This window comes from Mirounga angustirostris, unplaced genomic scaffold (genome assembly GCF_029215605.1).
Source record: "Mirounga angustirostris isolate CCGP_5_RB_7025 unplaced genomic scaffold, mMirAng1.0.hap1 SCAF_4, whole genome shotgun sequence".
NCBI classification, from domain to species: domain Eukaryota; kingdom Metazoa; phylum Chordata; class Mammalia; order Carnivora; family Phocidae; genus Mirounga; species Mirounga angustirostris.
In genome coordinates this window covers 169,444,001-169,462,952 of record NW_026991712.1, presented here as the reverse complement: position 1 = coordinate 169,462,952, position 18,952 = coordinate 169,444,001, and the positions used below count along the sequence as shown (strand labels likewise).

Here is an 18,952-nt window from a genome sequence, read left to right as displayed (position 1 = left end):
GATGGTAGCATTAGGGGAATTTGAAACTAGCTGAGGGATATATGGGAAATCTATTTTTTGCAACTTTAGTGTAAAATTTAAAAAGTTTAAAATCTGCACACAAACAATAAAGAGTAGAAAGAAAAACAGCCAAGTGTTAGTAATAAGTATGTTGGAATGACCTCTGTTTAATTTGTCAAGTGTCTTTAATTAGGGTTTATTCCTCTTATTTTAAACTTTTATTATTTCTTTTTTTTAAAAAAAGATTTATTTATTTGAGAGAGAGCGCGCGCGAGAGAACAGGGGGAGGGGTGGGGTGGAGGAGGGGCAGGGGGAGAGGGAGAGGAGAGCATCTCAGGCAGGGAGCCCCTGCCCCAGGCGGAGCTGGATGCCATACTGGGACATCATGACCTCAGCCCAAACCAAGAGTCGGAGGCTCGACCGACTGAGCCACCCAGGCACCCCAAACTTTTATTATTTCTGATTAGAAGTCTATTACTTTTATAGTGACACAAAGTGAAATAAAGAATTCTGCGCAATACCTAAATGATCTCATTTAATCCTCACAACCAGCTAAGAAAATATTTCTTTGCCCCATTTTACATATGAGGAAACTGAAACTCAGAAGTCAGTGAGTTGTTTAAAGTTAGATACCAAGCAAGAGGGCTCTCGCCTAAGCAGATTTCTCTTTAGCCCAAGGAAGAAATTTTAACTAGAAATGTCCTAAGAGTCCTGGAAAGGTGGTGAGCTCCCCATCGGTAGAGGACCGTGAGTGTCCGGGAGAGGGAGTCAGGAGACCTGACACTGCATCTCTCTCCGCAGACGCAAAGGGCAGGGCTGTGTCTCTCTTGTGAGACCCAGAACTACACCAGGCCGGCCGCGTTTCCTCCTTCTAACTGGGAGGACGGCGGGGGCAGGTCGGGGCCGGGGGTCTGCTGGGGCTTCTCCTTCATCTCATCAGCGCCCCCCCGCCCCCCCGCACCATGGGATACATCACAGACAACCCGGGACGTGGGGACCAGCCTTCCTTTAGTCAGAGCCTCCAGGCGTCGGGCCCTGATCTAGACCTTCGACGTCGCGCCGCCAAGGTGAGAGGTAGGCACTGCGGCCCATTTTAGGGCTAAGGAAACCGAGCGGTCAGAGGGCACGGGCGAGGTCGCCGCGCCCCGAGACGGAGAGGCCCCGCCCACGTAGGCGGAGCGACCCCGCCCACATCGGCGCGGCGCGGCGCGGGCGGGGCGGCCGGGGCGGGGCTGCGGGAATCAGAGCGCGGACTGCGGTCACTCGGTCGGCGTCCAGCGAGCCGCGAGGACCATGGAGCCGGTGTCGCTGCAGGACTTCGTTTGCGCCCTGGACCTCGCCTCCCTCCCGCGTGTGCTGCGGGTCTGCTCGGGGGTCTACTTCCAGGGTGAGTGAGGGGCCGCGACCCCGCGACCCCGCGACCCCCGCCCCCGCCAGGCTCTCGCTGGGTGGTGCGGCAGGGGCGCTGCCCGGGCGACGGCCACCGAGTCACGCTGCCACTGCCCAAGCCCAAGTGTGACTTGGGGCCACAGTCAACCTCTCTGGGCCTCGGCTTTTGCTTTCGTGGAATGGGAGAGCGCTCATTGCCCCGCTGATGAGGTGATGATGAGAAGTCAGTGAGCTTAGACACTCAGGTGGGTGGAACCGAGCCAAGCGCAGGTGAAACCGCTGTGCGCACAGACGGAGGTCTGACCGTGGGAAAGCGGAACATCGGGGCTCGTGCCGGGTCAGCCCTCCCCTCCTCCCCCTTGACGCCGGTCTACGCGCCTTCCAGCCCCCTTCGCCCTCGGCTTTGCAACCTGATCTATCAGCTCTTCAGTTCTCAGCTTGAATCGCTGCTCCCTCCAGTTCCTTCCCCGCTTGCCCTCTGCTCCCGGCGCACCTGCACATCTGCCTACGTGGTTCCCAGGGATGGTACATAGAAGGGGCTCAGTGGCTAGTTGCTGCCTGAAGGAGAAGAAGGGAGAGATGGACAGGCAGTGGAGGGGAGGGGAAGCTGCTCGGAGGGTGAGGCGCCAGAGGCAGAGGGAACTTGGAGACTGGTTGGAGGGGGAGAGGCTCCTTCCTTAGGAAGCAAACGCATGCCGGGGTGCCCTGCCCGGTCTGCTCCCTCTTTCTCTTCCCTTGCTTTGCCACAGCAGCCTCCAGTGAAGTGTTCTGAGGCTCCAAGGGGGAGTTCGTACACCAAGGGGGAGACACATGGAGGGCCACACAGGCGGCAGGACGCGCCCCCACACACTGGGTTTGGCCAGCTCCACTTGGGAATCTGGCAGATGTGGGTTCAAGTGCTGACTTCTCCTCGGGGGCTCCCTGCAGGCTCCTCTGCTGTTTGCGCTCCTGCTGACATCCTGTGACTGCGGCCTGTCGCAATGGCTGCTTCCTTATTCTGCCTGACCCTGGGCATGGGAAGTGGTGGACATTTGGTGAGAGAAGGCTCTGGGCGGAGGCCAGGGGGTGGGAGCAATGGGAGCTAGCTGGGTGGTGAGGGGTTCCCGCTGTACAAACACCCTGGGCTGGGGTCCCCGTTCTGCCCTCTTTGACCTGATCATCTGAGGACCCCACCCAGCCTCACCCAGGGACAGCTCGTTATTTAGGACAGGGAACCGGTCCTCCCTCGGAGGGCACTCGGGGGTCTTGACTGCAAAGCACATCCGCAGTCCGGTGCCCAGCACTCCAGCGGCTATTTGCATCAGCCCTGAGGGGCCGCCGCCTAAAACTGCAGACAGACCTACAGTTTATGAGACCATGTGCATTTTTCTGCGATAAGGTGTGGGATTTTCAGCAGCTTCTCAGGGCCATTGTGAAAGCCGTGCTGGGGATGCCTTGGAAGTGTGGGGGGGATGGGGGGGTGTCAGGTGGTGGCCTCAGGGCTGACCTATGTGCGCTGTCCCATCCCGCGTCAACAGACAGAGCCTGTCCACCCCGTGGGGGAGATCTTTATCGAGCACCTTCTATGTTCCGGACACTGCTTTAGACACCTTTAGAATCGTTGGGTGGGGCCGCTGTGCTTGTTGCTGGCAGCCCAGAGCCCTGCCTCCTGCGCTCACCCTGTCAGTGGCTCTCCGTTTTCACCCGTGCTGCCTTTAAACACAATTCACATGAAGAAGAACCCACCAGCGCGAGTGTCAGGCTGTGTGTGACCTCCAGGCAGTCACTGCACTTCTCTGGGCCCGACGTGGTAGCCGTACGTAGGCAGCTGGGACTTAGGGCTACTTACTCGCCCAGGACCTCAACACACGCTTAGAGGCAAGGCCTGTGGCAGCTGCAGGGGTCCTGGGACGGACCAGCCCTGCCTCGCCTGTGAGCTCCGCTTGGGAGGCATGGGGAGGGGCGAAGGCCAGAGAAGTGTCTCACAGAGGCGTCTGCCCAGCGCTAAAAGAAGGCACAGGCAGGGTTCCTGCTGCCTGAGTCCAGCTGAGCCAGGGGCCTCCGGTGGGGAAAGACAGGGAGGGCCACCCCGGGCAGCAGGAACATGTGCAGAGTGGAGGCAGAGCGCGGCCTGTGGGGGCCCAGGGCGCAGACCAGCCAGCACTTGGCCCTTGCGGACCCCCGGGAAACTGGATCTCTCTCTCTCTCTGCAGGCTCCATCTACGAGATCTGTGGGAATGAGTGCTGCCTCTCCACAGGGGACCTGATCAAGGTCATCAAGGTTTGCCTCCAGAAGGTAGTCTGCAAGAACCCAGGAACGGGCCAGACCATGGAAATCTCCCCCAACTTCCCTGGTAAGACAGGCAACTCTGTGTCCCCCCACCACCCCCAGGACACTGGCCCCCTCCAGCCCAGCATGCGCTCCCACCCCTCTCGTTTGCACCTGGACTCTCCCATCCCCCACAGCCCTGCCCCAAGGCCAGGGATGTCCTCTGAGTGGTCTCACGATGCCCTTACCCTGGGGTGGCTGCCCCCTCTCCGTATCCATCTCTCTGGTCACATCTGCCTCTCTGGCCGGGACTTCCTTTGTTCTAGGTCTTTGTCTCCGTGCTCGTGTCTGTGTCTGCTCACACATCCCCCCGCCACACATTTACTGACACGTGTGTGCCGGGCCCTGTGCTCAGGATGCACCCGGTGCAGGCCTCTCCAGCGGGAGCTTCCCAGGTGGCAGCGAGAGGAGGGCAACAGTAGACGCAGAGTTTAGAGAGGGTTCCTGGCAGGAGGAGCCTGCCTCAGGGGTCTGTGCAGGCTTCCTGGAGGAGGCGGCCCCTGAGCGGGAGGAAGGACTCCCAGGGGGAGTAACACAGGAAGGAGCATGTGTGTATCTGGCACTCCAGAAATGACAGAGCTCGGTTCCTGCGGGGGGTGCGTAGCGGGCCGTGGGCCGGGACGCTGAAGCCAACGGCCTGGATGAGAATCCCGGCTCTGCCCACTACTAGCCGTGGCCGGTTCCTGGCACCGCTCTGTGCCTCAGCGTACTCTTCTAGAGCAGGCTAGTTAGGCTTGAGGAGAGGGGTCAATGAGTTGCCAAGAATGAAGGGCTTAGAACAGGGCGTGGCCCAGAGCAGGTGTAGTCCGAGGGCTCCTTCTTGTATGCCTTCCTGTGATGGCCTGAATGGGACGGCTGAGGGCTTGGGTTCCCGTGAGGGGCAGGCGGTGGGGAGGCAGGCGGGAAGCCGATGGCCAGAGGGCTTTGGGGGGCCACGGGCACAGCTTGGTCTTGGAGAGCACCGAGGAGCCAGTGAGGGTTTTAAATATGCAAGTGGTGTGCTCTATTTTGTATTTTGAGGGTTTTTCCTTTTTATTCTGAAATGTGTTCAAGTTCACAGAAGACTTGCTAAAACCACTGTACACCCTTTATCCCGAGTTACCAATTGTTTTCCAGTTCACCAACATTTTGTTACATTTCTTTCTCTCCCTCTCTCCACACACAAGCACATACGCAAACATATATTACTATATGTGTATGTGTATATATGTATTTTTTCCTGGGCCATTTGAGAATGAATGGCAGACATGATAACCCTTTTAAAGGTTACTCCTTATATTTACTAATATTACTCCTAAGTACAAGGACATTTGTTCATAAAACTATAGTTCAGTGATCAAATTCAGAAAATTTAATATTGATATAATACTACTTTCTAACCTGGTCTATTCAAATTCCAACAGCTGCCCTAATAAATGTCCTTTATTAGTCGGTTTCCCCTTGATCCAGAAACCAATCCCAGATCACATCGGTTTCTTTCTTTTTTTTTTAATAGGAATTTCCTTTTCCATTTTTTTTTTTTTTTAAGAGAGAGAGCGCGCGTGAGGCGGGTTGGGAGGAAGGAAAGGGGGAGAGAGAATCTTTTTTTTTTTTTAAAGATTTTATTTATTTATTTGAGAGAGAGAGAATGAGAGAGAGCACATGAGAGTGGGGAGGGTCAGAGGGAGAAGCAGACTCTCCGCTGAGCAGGGAGCCCGATGCGGGACTCGATCCAGGGACTCCAGGATCATGACCTGAGCCGAAGGCAGTCGCTTAACCAACTGAGCCACCCAGGCGCCCAAGAGAATCTTTAGCACGTACACACCCAGTGCAGACGTGGGGTTTGATCTCATGATCCTGAGTTCATGACCTGAGTCAAAATCTAGAGTCAGATGCTTAACTGACTGAGCCACCCAGAAGACCCCAGATTACATATCGATTTCCTAATCTCCTTCAGCCTTTGTCTTGACATCAACTTTTTGAAGAGTCTAGACCAGTGCTTTTGGATGTCCTTCAGTCTGGGTTTAGTGTGATGTTGCCTTGATTAGACTCGTGCTGGGCGTTTTGGGGCAGGAAAACTCTGGAAGCGATGTCTGGATGTGGACTGTTTTAGGCTGGTACAGTGGCAGGAGAAGCGTGAATGGGAACAGGGGGAGAAGTGGATGGGGGAAGAACAGTCGGGCCACCAGAATTGGCAGACAGGATGTGGGGTGAAGGGGGGTGGTCAGAGGTCATTTGGCTAGGAGCTCCTGGGTTTCTCATTTGGGAGAGAGGGGGACAATGGCATGGGGTGATAGGTGTTGGATGTATGGGACTGGAGTGGTGGTGAGGAATATGGAATATGGAAGCAAAGTTCGCAGAGTTGGAGGTAGGTATGGTTCAGGAGGTAGGCAGATGTGGCCATTGTCAGTGTCTTTTGGGAAGTCCATCCCTGCTCTGTGGACAATCCCTCTGTGTTCTTGCCTCTCCGAGTAAGGAGGAACTGTCCCCATCTCTGCCTGTCACTGTCCCTTCACACATGGTCACTGGCTGCTTTTTGCCCCTCAGCCCTGCAGCCTGGATGTCCAGATGCTTGGCGCTTGTCTTTGGGGGATTCTGACTGGGTTCTCTCCAGCAGACCAGGGCCTGGTATGTGTGGCCCTGGACCCAGCAAGGTGCCATCCCACCTTGACACCCTCTCCTGTGCCCCACAGGCCGCTTCACCCCCCTCACCGGCCCTCAGAGCTACAGAACCTTGGAGGAGTTGCTCTCTGCTGCAACCCAGCGCTCCAGGAAGCTGCCCATTGGCTTCATGTCAACACACAGAATCAGCACAGAGGCCAGGGTGGTGCCCAGGGACCAGCCCCTCCTGCTCAAGGATGTGGAAGCATACCATGGGACCTACCGTGCCCGCTGTGTGCTAGACACTGAAACCCAGCAGTTCATTCTACACCTGCCCCTCTCCCAGAAGGGGCCCTTCTGGGAGTGGGAGCCTGGTGCCCCTCAGCCCCTGCTCCAGGCCCTGCAAGACCCAGCCCTGAGTGACCGCCTCTTCACCTGCTCCACCCTCCCCTGGCGGTCCCTGATCCTGAGGCCCCAGTATGAGCTCCAAGCCGTCATGCACAGTGAGTGGTCCGGGCAGGTGGGGGAAGGTTGGCGGGGCGAGAGAGGGGCCCCTGGGAAGCTGCTCAGATGGAAGGTACCCCAGGGACCAGGCTGCCTACCCAGTACATAACAGAATAAAGAGTCCCAAATAGTGGGAAGTTAGTAAAAGGAGACAGGAAAATGAGGGAACTTAAGAGTGAGGTCCCACTCTTTATAAAATTAGGCAAAAGTTAGATTGTGCGCTTGCTAGTAACTAGGACAAAGCAGTAGTTACAGAGTAAAACCGGGACCATTTGCTCAGGAGAAACAGATTTTCCTGCCTCTGGGGAGGACGGCATTGTTCCTCAAGGTCCCCTCCTGTCTGCGCGACAAGGGCACTGGGTGAATCCCTAGCTGTTTCATGGGCTGTTTCTGAGGACAGGCTGGTGGCCAGAGCAGAGCAGGGCTGGTGAAACAGGCAGAAGCTGCCCAGGTCTGGCCGCTCGGAGGCTGAGCCGGAGCAGAGCCTAAACGGGTGCCCTGGGGGACAGAGTTTGAGGTTCCGCTCTCTGGCAGTCACCGGGGGAGCAGATGCTCACGGTTGCTGGTGGGCTCCAGAGCCAAGTGGGAATGCTTTATCCTGATTTTTAAAAAGCCTTGAAAACCATTATGGAAAAATTCAAACATATACAAGCAGAGGGTAGTGTAACAGACCCCATCACCTGACATCACAGTCATTAACTCAGGACCTATCTGTCCTGTTTCATCTCTCCCTACCCTGCCCGATTATTTCAAAACAAACCCCAGGTATCCTATCATTTCTCATATAAATACTTCAGTGTGTCTCTTTTAAAAATAATTTTTTTAACAGACACACAGTACCATCATCACACCAAAAAAATTAACAGTAACTCCCAATACCACTATTTGGTGTTTGAACTTCCTCTGCTGTCTGATAAATTGTTCTCCAGTGTATTCACAGCAGGCCCCAGATAAGAGCCACAAGACTGCTGTTGATTGTTCGGCCTTTTACACCTGTTACTCTGTAGGTTCACCTTTCTTATTCTTCTTATAATTAATCTGTCAAAGGGACTCGGCCATTTGTCCTGTAGGCTCTCTCACATTTTGAATTTTGTTGCCAGCATCCTTGTGATGGAGCCAGCGTGCGTCTGACCCCTGTATTTCCTGTTGTGTTGGGCCCCAGGCCACCCCCAGGGGAAAGCAGGTGTTCAGCATCGCTGGTTGTACAGGCTAAGGACGGGAAACCACCCCCACCAGTGAGAGGATGCTGGCAACACTCGCTAAAGCACGTCCCCAGGCGCCAGCCGAGGACCAGCCTTGCAGGCAGGCTTGTCCAGGGTTAGAAGCCTCAGGCCCGCTGTTCGCTCTTTTCTGCACATCTGTAAACAGGCCCTCAGAGGTTTGACCAGACCCAGGAGGCAGTTCGCATGGCTGCATGAGGTGTGGGGCAAGGAGTCCCCCCCCACCCCCAGCTCTGTGTCTGTCCCCAGCCTAACTTACAGCACCAACCTTGCCCCGTGGTGTCGATCATATGCAAGGGATGGGCCAGCAGTTGTGGTGTGAGTGGCTGTTGCTGATCCCTGCCTAGATCCCTGATTGCCCTAGGAACCTCAATAGTGATTTTAATCCTAGTGTTCCTTCTTCATCTAGTAGTCAGAAAACTACTACAACCCCCCTCCAGCCCCCACCCCCCCGGCTTTGGTTAGCTTGTACGAGAAATATGGGACATTGTGTTTATATATGTCAAGGTCCCAGGGCACCATTCTCCCTCCGCTCTGGCAGACCTGGCCGGGTTCTGCTTGTTTCACCAGCCCTGCTCTGCACGCTATCTCCAGCCTGTTTGGAAGACTGTCCTAAGAAATGACCTATACTTTGTTTACTCGTTCTTTTTTAAAGATTTATTTGAGAGAGAGAGAGTGCATGTTGGGGAGGGGCAGAGGGGGAGGGAGAGAATCTCAAGCAGACTCCTCGCTGAGCGCAGAGCCTCCCTCGGGGCTCGATCTCACATCCCTGCGATCATGACCTGAGCTGAAACCGTGAGTCGGATGCTTAACCGAATGAGCCACCCAGGTGCCCGTTTACTAGTTTGTTTTTTTTTTTTAAAGATTTTTTATTTATTTAATTGATAGAGAGAGAGCGCGTGAGAGGGAACACAAGCAGGAGGAGTGGGAGAGGGAGAAGCAGGCTTCCCACTGAGCAAGGAGCCCGATGCGGGGCTCGATCCCAGGACCCTGGGATCATGACCTGAGCCGAAGGCAGACGCTTAACGACTGAGCCACCCAGGCGCCCCCTGTTTACTAGTTTTTAAAATGAATTGGCTCCCTAGCATTCAAGTATGATCATTTAGGTTTTTTTTTTTTTTTTTAAATCATCATTATGAACTCACAGATGAAATATTTTCAGTGTTCCAATTCACTGGAATTATTATTGATGCTCACATTATCTCTGCCTTGGCCCATGGGAGCCTTTTCAGTTTGGCTCCTGAATCCTTTTGACACACACCTGCATGGTCTTGAATAGCTTTTTCTTACTTTCTGATATAAGAGGTTCCAGACTGTTACATATTTCTTCCCCAGGGAGTTATCTCTTTCCCAGGGAGCCCTGGCATCTTGTGGGAAATGGCTATAAGAGACCACAGTCTGGGGAACCAGGGCTTTTAGTGGTGGGTCGAGCGTGGGGGCTGCCCTGGATGATGAGGCAGTTCAGGTAATTCATAAAGTACTTTGAAGAAAAAAACCAGAACAGTATAATGAACCCCCATGTGCCTATCTCCCAGCTGCAACCAGACATCAGCTCACCTGGCACAGAGCAAAAATCCCAGCACTGTCACCTGAGGCACGTCACCACCGGAGCCTCAGTCTTCCTCTGTGAGGAAGGAGGCCACTCCTCCCTCCGTCTTCCGCGTGGTACGGCTCAAACGCAGTGGACGCTTACAGAGCCACCTCCTGAGTTTATAAACCAGGTACTAACCGATGCCCAGAGAGGAAACAAATTGCCAAGGTCGTTAACCAGTGTTTTTATTTTTATTTTTCTTAAAGATCCATTCATCTATTTGAGAGAGAGAGAGAGAGAAAGCGCAAGCGGGAGGGGCAGAGGGAGAGGCAGAGAGAGAATCCCAAGCAGACTTGGCTCTGAGTGAGGAGCTGGACTCGGGGCTCAATCTCACGACCCCAAGATCATGACCTGAGCTGAAATCAAGAGTTGGACATTTCACTGACTGAGCCACCCAAGTGCCCCTCTTGATGCAGTTTTATCTCTTTATTTAAAAATGCAGAAAGGAGGGATGCCTGGGTGGCTCAGTCGGTTAAGCGTCTGCCTTCAGCTCAGGTCATGAACCCAGGGTCCTGGGATCGAGCCCGCCTCTCCTTCTGCCTGCCGCTCTCCCTGCTTGTGCGTGCACTTTCTCTCTCTGACAAATAAATAAATAAAATCCTAAAAAAACCCCAAAACCACAAAAATGCAGAGAAGATTTGGAAAGGTAGCTTATAAAATTACATTCAAAATTCAATTAAAGTTTAAAAAGTGGTTGAAAGAGGGGCACCTGGGTGGCTCAGTTGGTTGAGTGACTGCCTTCAGCTCAGGTCATGATCCTGGAGTCCCGGGATTGAGTCCCACATCGGGCTCCCTGCTCAGGAGGGAGTCTGCTTCTCCCTCTGACCCTCCTCCCTCTCATGCTCTCTCTCTATCATTCTCTCTCTCTCTCTCAATAAATAAATAAAAATCTTTAAGAAAAATAAAAAGTGGTTGAACGAATTAGATATCTGATGCTATTAACAAATTATCAACTAACTAACTAGATGTGGTAATGGCATTGTGGTTATGTTTTTGTTTGTTTGTTTTTTTAAGATTTTATTTATTTGACAGAGAGAGACACAGCGAGAGAGGGAACACAAGCAGGGGAAGTGGGAGAGGGAGAAGCAGGCTTCCCACAGAGCAGGGAGCCCGATGCGGGGCTCGATCCCAGGACCCTGGGATCATGACCTGAGTCAAAGGCAGACGCTTAACGACTGAGCCACCCAGGTGCCCCTGTGGTTATGTTTTTAACTTTATCCCTTCTCTTAGAGACACACACTGAAAGGTCAAGATGACATGTGATTGTCTTGATTCAAAATAACCCAGTGGAGGGGGACAGACAGGGTATGAATGAAAGAAGATGGGCCGCGAATGAAATACCGAAGCTGGGTGGTAGGGGGTTCACTATACTAATCTACTTTTGTAAATGTTTAAAAATTTCTATCATTGCTTTTGAAAAGAGGTTAAGGAAAAGAGTGAGCAAGGAATCTGATGCCATAGGAAAATGCTGGCAGAACAGAACAGGGAAGAGGTCAGCCAGCCCAGATATCTTTGCTGGGGTGCAGGGACACCCCTGGGCTGGTGTGTGGGGTGCCCCCTGAGCTGACCTCCCCTCCCCACAGTGCGCAGGACCGTTGTCAAGATCCCCTCCACCCTGGAGGTCGACGTGGAAGATGTCACCGCCTCCTCTCAACACATCCACTTTATCCAACCACTGCTGCTGAGTGAGGTCCTGGCCCAAGGAGGCCCCTTCCCTATGCCCACGGAGATCCTGGAAACTCCGGGGGGGCCCCCCATCTTCCTCGGCCCTTGGGTAGGCTCCTTACAGAAAGGCCAGCGGCTCTGCATCCATGGCCTGGCCTCACCACCCTGGCGGATCCTGGTCTCAACCAAGGGCCGGAAGGTGCCCAGACACTTCATGGTCTCTGGGGCTTATCAGGGCAAGCTGCGGCGGCGGCCAAGAGAGTTCCTCACGGCCTGTGACCTCCTGGGTGCTCTCCAGCCAGGCCAACCGCTCCGGGTCGTGGCCACAAAGGACTGTGAGGGCGAATGGGTGGAGAGCCCCGGGTTCACCTCCCTGGCTGTGGGCGACAGGCTGGAGGTGTTGAGGTCTGGCCAGGCCCAGGGGGCTGAAGGCCAGGACATAGATGTCTTGGTGTGTCAGCGGCTGAGTGACCAGGCTGAGGAGGAGGCGGAGGAAGAGTATGAAGAGGTAGAAGATGAAGACCAGATTCTGCTGCCCCTCTACGTCTCCAGTAGCTTTGTGGAGGAGATGAGTGATAATCGGCGCTACAGCCTGGAAGATCTGATGGCCCAGTTTTCACTGCCCTGTGAAGTCAAGGTGGTGGCCAAGGAGAGCAGCCATCCTGCTGACCCTCTACCCTCCTTCCCAGGCCTGCGGCTGGAGGAGAAAATCATGGAACCCTTCTTGGTGGTCAGCCTCGACTCCAACCCTGAGATGTGTTTCGAGATCCCTCCCCGGTGGCTGGACCTGACTGTTGTGGAGACCGAGGGGCAGCCTGGCCAGCCAGCTGGGATCCCCCCGGTAGCCACAGTAGAGGAGGTGACAGACGCCTTCTACTACACCCTCCGGCGGTTACCAGCCTTCGAGAACCAACCCCCTCCTCCTAGGCCCCCCAAAAGTCGGGGCCTCGGTGGGCAGAAGAAACAAAGCGGCAAGAACAAAAGTGCCCAGGTACCAATATGCCAAAGCGGGCGGGGAGGGGACCCCGCCAGGGTCGCTGCGGGTCCTGCCCGTTCCTTGTCCTGCCTCTCGTCTCGCTCTCAGTTGTACAGAACGTGCAGTTTCTACACTCACACACTGTGCACCCATTCTTCTCACGCGATCCTGACAATCTGATGCTGGTGTGATGATTCATATTTTACGGGCGAGACAGTGAGGACTCGGAGAGCCAGAGACTTGCCCAGAGTCCCCGTCCAGAAGCTGGAGGCCTGAGCCGGAGCGTGAGCTTCCCCGGCTGTCCCCTCATTCAGGCTTCCTCAGCGCTCACCTAAAGCGTGTCCGCAGCCCCTCCCCCGCCTGCCCACAGTGGTCAGAATGGCCTCCCAAGCTCTTCCCTGGTCATCGATGGGCCTCGGCCCCATCCTCTGAACCTTCAGTGGCTCCCCATGGCCTGGGGGTAATGTCAACCCCCTAGCGTGGCGTCCAGGGAGGGTCCTTTATAGGCTGACTTCAGTCCCCCCCCCCCCCCCCGCCAGACCCATCTTCCTCCACCCACTCTGGTCCACACTCAGCCACAGAGCAACTCCCACAGCTTCCTCCCGCCAAGATTCCTGCCTCAGCACTTTCCGCGTGCGCCTTTTGCCAGAATGTGCTTCCTCTTTGCAGTGGGCACGGCTCAGCTCAGGCTTCCTCTGGCAGCGACAGCCTCCCCCCGCCCCGTATTCGCACTGCCACGTGGTACGCGGCCTGGGGGTGCAGGTAGGGGTGCGGGCGGGCGGGACAACACCTAGTCTCCAGTGTGCTGTCGGAGGTCTGGGAGGACAGGGACCCCGCCCGGTCCCAGGCGGGCAGACAGTGCCAGTGAGCGCTGAACTGACCCAAACCGAGTCACAGGCACGGGGAAGGACCCGCTTGGGGCGCAGTGCACTCGCCTGTGAACCTGGGGTGAGGTCACTCGCTCACAGCGCGGCCTTAGCTGCGGCCACCCGGGGGTCTGCTCCGCGGCGGGCACGTCACCGGCATCGCCCCCCACAGCTCTCCAGACGTCCCTGTGAGCTGGGCGCTGAGAGATGGCGCTCCCCACAGCGGGGAGAACAAGAGGCACAGAGAGGGAGGGTAGCTGGCCTGAGGTCACACAGCCAGCAGACGGCAAGCTGGCGTCTGACGCTGGGTCTGACGGCCCAGCCCGGGCACCCAGCTGCTGCGGGCTCTGCTGACGACAGATGACCTGCGTCAAAAGCACGGTGTGAAGTGTAGCAAGCTCGCTGTCTGGGGACTTGGGGAAACTCGTATTTTGTACCGCGAGGGTAGGTGGTGGGATGGCAGCAGAAGTGAGAAAGATGAGTCTGGAGCGGTTTTGGCCCCAGGAGGGGCTTGCATGTGTGGAGGAGAGGGGAGGGCAGTTGTTTTCAGACAGAACCGAGAACAGATGGGGACATCTGAAACACAGGCCTTCCTGACAGCCAGGGAGAGAACCTAGGACAAAAAATGGAGAGACCTCAGTCCCTGCTTTTGCTCCTGTTGGTAGGGACTTGGGGCCCAGGCCCTGCCCACTGCCCACTGCCCTCGATCTGCAGCTTTTCTCTGCGCATCAGCATTCCCCACCGCTGAGTAGGGGCCCCGCATCCTTTGCTTTCCAAGGCGTAGTGTGTGAGCAAGAGCCTGGGCTTTAGAGGTCACGGACATGGTCCTGGGTCTGAACCCTAGCCCAGCTTGCAGTCCTGTGTGAGGCATGACACGGCACACTCTCTCTGAGCCTGTTTCCTCGTGGGTGCATCGGGAACTCAAACAGCTCCTCGGAGGGTCCCCTGAGGGTAAACGGACAGGTGAGCATATGGCCTAAGGGGGGAGTGCAACAAAAGTCCTCCTCCTTCTGGGGCCCCTCTCGGCTCTGGCACTCTGTCCTGAGATTTTGTGACTGCTTTTTGCCCCTTCAGCAGCAGACGTGAAGGACACTGACTGAATCCCCTCTGTGGAGAAACTCAGGGCACCCTGTCTCTAGCCCCCAGCCCTTTCGTCTCTCATCCTGGCCCGTCTCCCCTGCCAAGAACATTTCATGCGCTAGAAACAAAAACACTTGGGGTCCCAGGAAGCCCTACCCTGAACAGGAAGTCAAGAGGGGAGCAGAGGAAGTGACATTTGAAGGAAATTACATTTCATGGACTCCGCTGCGCCATTTCTTGGTACCCTGCTGACTTCTGCTTTTTCTCCTACTTAGTCTTCTCAAGTCTCAGAACTGCTGCAAGCCTCTCTGCTCCCCAAACCCAAGATGAAGACCCTGCCACAGAGTGCCAAGGACAGTTCACATACATACGGCAAGGTTTCTGCCCATATGAAGGGCCTCAGGCACATTAAGTCCACCACAAAAGATCCAGGTGAGTCCCTGTGAGCCCCTGTTCACCCCTGTTGTTGCTTCTCCCCTGCTTACTCTGCTCCTGCTTATACCTCTGACAGCAGCAAGGCCCTGCCCTCGAACAGACCCTTCTGCAGTCCCAGTTGGACAGAGGCTTTTAAGGGATGGGCTTGGGGCGCCTGGGTGGCTCAGTTGGTTAAGGGTCTGCCTTCAGCTCAGGTCATGATCCCAGGGTGCTGGCATCGAGCCCTGTGTCCAGCTCCCTGCTCAGTGGGGAGTCTGTTTCTCTCTCTTCCTCTGCCCCTCCACCCGCTTGTGCTCCCTTCCTCTCTCTCCCTCCCTCAGCTAAATAAAATCTTAACAAAAGAGAGGGGGTCCCTACTGTCCCTCTTCCAGGGGCTCCAGAGTCCTGGCAAGGAAAATGAGTTCATCTCCAACATACTACCCTCCCTGAGGCATGCAAGGGGAGTATTTACACAGTATTCAGACTGAATAATTTGTAGTTTCTGGTCTAGTAGGGACCTTAGAGCATCCTGACCAACTCCTTCCCTGTCCGGTGCCCTAAAAAGGGGAAGGAACCTGCTTAAGGCCAAAGATCATCATTGACTTGAACTCTTTTGTAGATAACGATGAACATGATTATGAAGAAATACTTGACACATTTCGGAACATCCTTTAGATGCTGGAGGAACCCTGCTTCCTAACTGCTGTTTCTCAGGGAATCTCGGATATCAGCCAACCGTTACAAGCCTTTACAAGACCTCAGACAAGATCTCATGAAATCAGACTGTGGACAGGAAATGGCTTCGTGGGGACCAACGTGAAAAGGGATGGCCATTGTACCAGTGCTTTCCTCAGGTTCTAGGTTCCTGCCACTGAGGGCTGGCTTGTTTGGGCCCAGCACCCTATGCTTGACTCCCTCAGCCTCAGAGCTTTGGTATACAGAGGAGCCAACTGGGTTCTGTTCAGTCCTGAGTCCCCAACATCCGTGTCTCACTGGTTGGTGCAGAAAGGAATCCAAGACCACCAACCTTGGTGGTGGCAGCACAGTGTTTCCTGCCTCTTGGTAAAGGGGACTCGATCCGGAACACACTGCCCCGAGAGCCTTTTCTTCCGTTTGCCACCCCCTCGCCCTCCTCCTCCCCCACCAAACTCTAAGACCCCGAGAGAGCAGGGCTGTGTCATCTGTGTAGGACGCAGCACGATAGTTGCACGTGACGATCCAGGATTTTTTCACTCTAAAACCATAGAATAAAAATGACATCCGGGCATCTGGAAAAATGGAAAGATACCATGTAGTAGGGTCTGTGTGCCAGACCCTCTATAAACATTATCTAAATCTTCAACTCTCTGAATAGACAACAGCCTGGTTTTAAAGGTCAGCAAACTAGCTTGAGTGATCAGGTGCTTCAGGAGGGCTGACTAGTCGTGGGCCTGGGTTAGCATCCCAGCTCACCACCTATCAGCTGTGACTATGAGCAAGTTCTTTTAAACTAAGCTTCATTTCCTTCATATGTAAAATAAAACTAACGGTTATCTACCTCACAGGATTGTTCTAAGGGTCAAATGCGATAACCTTGGTGAAGTATTTAGTGCAGTGCCTGGCGCGTAAGGAACAGTGAGAATGTTAGCATCATTCCTGTTGACCCAGATCACGTAGCTGTACCTGTCTCTACAGCCTGTGTTCTTTCTCCACCCCCACACCGTCTCCCAGGCATGGAATCCTTCCGTGTCTGGAATATTCTGAGCTCCTAGACTGGAGATGGTATGTGCGCACTGGTTGGCGAGCCTCCCCATCCAGCGTAACAGAGAGAAACCTGTGTCTATGCAGACACTCACTCGGCTTCCAAGGTCAGTCTAGGCCTGTTCCATGAGGTGAGACCACAGGCCTCACTTCCTGGAAGTGGTAGGGCTTTGGTTCCTAGACGGAGGCAGTCACAGAACCAAGCACTGTGGTCAGCAGAGGACAGGAGATAGACAAAACGGTGACCGCAGTCTCCAGCTGAGGCGGGAGTGGAGAGTGTCGGTCTGGAGCGCCTGGATTCGAGGGAGCACAGCTGAGTATGACCTTCCTTGGTCTGCTGACACTCCACTGAGCCGTCCAGACCCACTTCACCTCCTAGGCCTCCTGGCTTCCATACCCCCGCATGGCGCTCTCCAGGCGAGCACGGAGCAGCTAACACAAGCCGCTGGCCAGTTCCCATGCCTTCCTCCAGAGACCGGCTGAACCGCCCAGAAGGACCCTGAAGAGCATGCTCCGGGACAAGCAATAAATAAGAAAAATACAGAAAAGAGTTCCTCTTTGGCACAGGACCCCGAGGGCCAAGCCCATATGCAGAATGCCAGTAGTTTTCACTTCCACGACTGCATTTAATTGTGGCCCCAAAGGGGGCAAGATCACAAAAGGGGGCAGAGGGGGCTACCAGCTCCTACAGAAGGGGGTTTCCGAGTGGCCAAATGCTGCAATGAGAAGCAAGCAAGCAAATTCATATATAGGAAAGCTGGGCTGAAAAGGAAAACATGTTTGGAAACCACAACTGTGAATGTTTTATCACAGCAGTGGGGGTTGGCAGGGACCAAAGGTGGATGATGCCTGTGGGGTGCTTTTGTCTTAACTCTGGAATAAGCCACTGGGCGGTGGGGAGGGTGTTATAGTGGGGCTCGGGGATCCCCCTGAGCAGTGACCTCCAAAGTGAGCACACACTCCTGGGAATATACAAGATGTACACTGGGAAACAGAAAAGAATTATTAGTCCATGCCTTCATATTTAGTTTTCCTCTTTTCTCATTTCTATTTTTTAATGTTTTGTGATGTAGAGAACATGCTAACACAGGAACAGATGTAAATAACTGCTAAATAAATGAACATAAACTGGAGATGCATACTCAAAAATGGATCGAGTTCTGAATTTCCCTTAAATGCATTTTCAAGTTTTTTTTTTTTTTAAGATTTTATTTATTTGACAGAGACACAGTGAGAGAGGGAACACAAGCAGGGGGAGTGGGAGAGGGAGAAGCAGGCTTCCCGCGGAGCAGGGAGCCCAATGCGGGGCTCGATCCCAGGACCCTGGGACCATGACCTGAGCCAAAGGCAGACACTCAACTGACTGAGCCACCCAGGCGCCCCTCAAGTTTTTTTTTTTTTTTAAGATTTTATTTATTTATTTGACAGAGAGAAAGCGAGAGAGGGAACACAAGAGGGAGAAGCAGGCTTCCCACTGAGCAAGGAGCCTGATGCGGGGCTCGATCCCAGGACCCTGGAATCATGATCTGAGCTGAAAGCAGACGCTTAACGACTGAGCCACCCAGGCACCCCGTTTTTTTAAAAAGTAATCTCTACACCCAACATGGGGCCTAAACTCATGACCCCAAGATCAAGAGTCACATGCTCCACTGACTGAGCCAGCCAGATAGCCCTCCCTCAACTGTTTTTTTTTTTTTTAAAGATTTTATTTGTCAGAGAGATAGCATGAGCACAAGCAGGGGGAGCGGCAGACAGTGGGAGAAGCAGGCTCCCCACTGAGCAGGGAGCCTGAAGTGGGACTCCATCCCAGGACCCTGGGATCATGACCTGAGCCGAAGGCAGACACTTAACCAACTGAGCCACCCAGGCTGCATTTTTTAAATAAAAGATCTATTCAGGGACGCCTGGGTGGTTCAGTCAGTTAAGCGTCTCACTCTTGATGTTGGCTCAGGTCCTGATCTCGGGGTCCTGGGATCAAGCCCTGCATCAGGCTCTGCGCTCAGTGGGGAGTCTGCTTGAGGATTTCTCTTCCTCTGACCCTCCCCCTGCTCACACACATGCATGGATACTCTAAAATAAATAAATCTTAAAAAAACCACCCCAGATTTATTCATCCACGTCAGACACTAATTCTTACCTTCTCTAGTTAAACCTGATAAAGTACTACTATTAACCAAGGAGTCTAACTTCCCACCAGTATACCTAGAGATTCTCCTGAGAACAAGCTGGATTCATTGCTTGGCCGTGACCCTGTAGGGGTTTCTGAGAACACGGGTTGTGTTGCTGTTCCTGCTGTCTTAACAAACGTGCAAGAATACCGTATACTTGACATCCCAGGTGGGCACGAACACCCGGAATGCAAGAGCCTCCTGCTCCGGCAGGGCAGAGGCTCCAGAAGGCTGGTTTCGTTCTGCCGAGGAGGGCCCGCCTGTGCTCAGAAAACACACAGCTCCTGGGAGGCCGTGTCAATGCCAAGCTGGCAGGGGATGCCGCGCCACGGAGCTGCCACTCGGTGCTACCGGCAACACGGAACCAGCAAGTCCAGGGACACGACCTGGCGTTTTGTATTTCTAGTACTTGACCAATGGGCTGCCACAGGAGGTATTCAACAAATACTTG

General features: G+C 54.2%; 1 protein-coding gene across 2 annotated transcripts; it reads left to right on the top strand.

Moving 5' to 3' along the window:
- The first annotated feature begins 1,243 nt into the window (after positions 1-1,243).
- Positions 1,244-17,466, top strand: THEMIS2 (thymocyte selection associated family member 2). Of its 2 annotated transcripts, XM_045898324.3 has the most exons (6): positions 1,244-1,387; positions 3,582-3,722; positions 6,370-6,780; positions 11,176-12,248; positions 14,455-14,611; positions 15,213-17,466. In XM_045898324.3, the coding sequence occupies exons 1-6, from the start codon at positions 1,294-1,296 to the stop codon at positions 15,266-15,268; spliced, it is 1,932 nt and encodes a 643-aa protein (XP_045754280.1). In that variant the 5' UTR covers positions 1,244-1,293; the 3' UTR covers positions 15,269-17,466. The 2 variants fall into 2 exon arrangements, with proteins under 2 accessions (XP_045754280.1, XP_054369014.1); XM_054513039.2 differs by lacking the exon at positions 11,176-12,248.
- Positions 17,467-18,952: the final 1,486 nt, after the last annotated feature.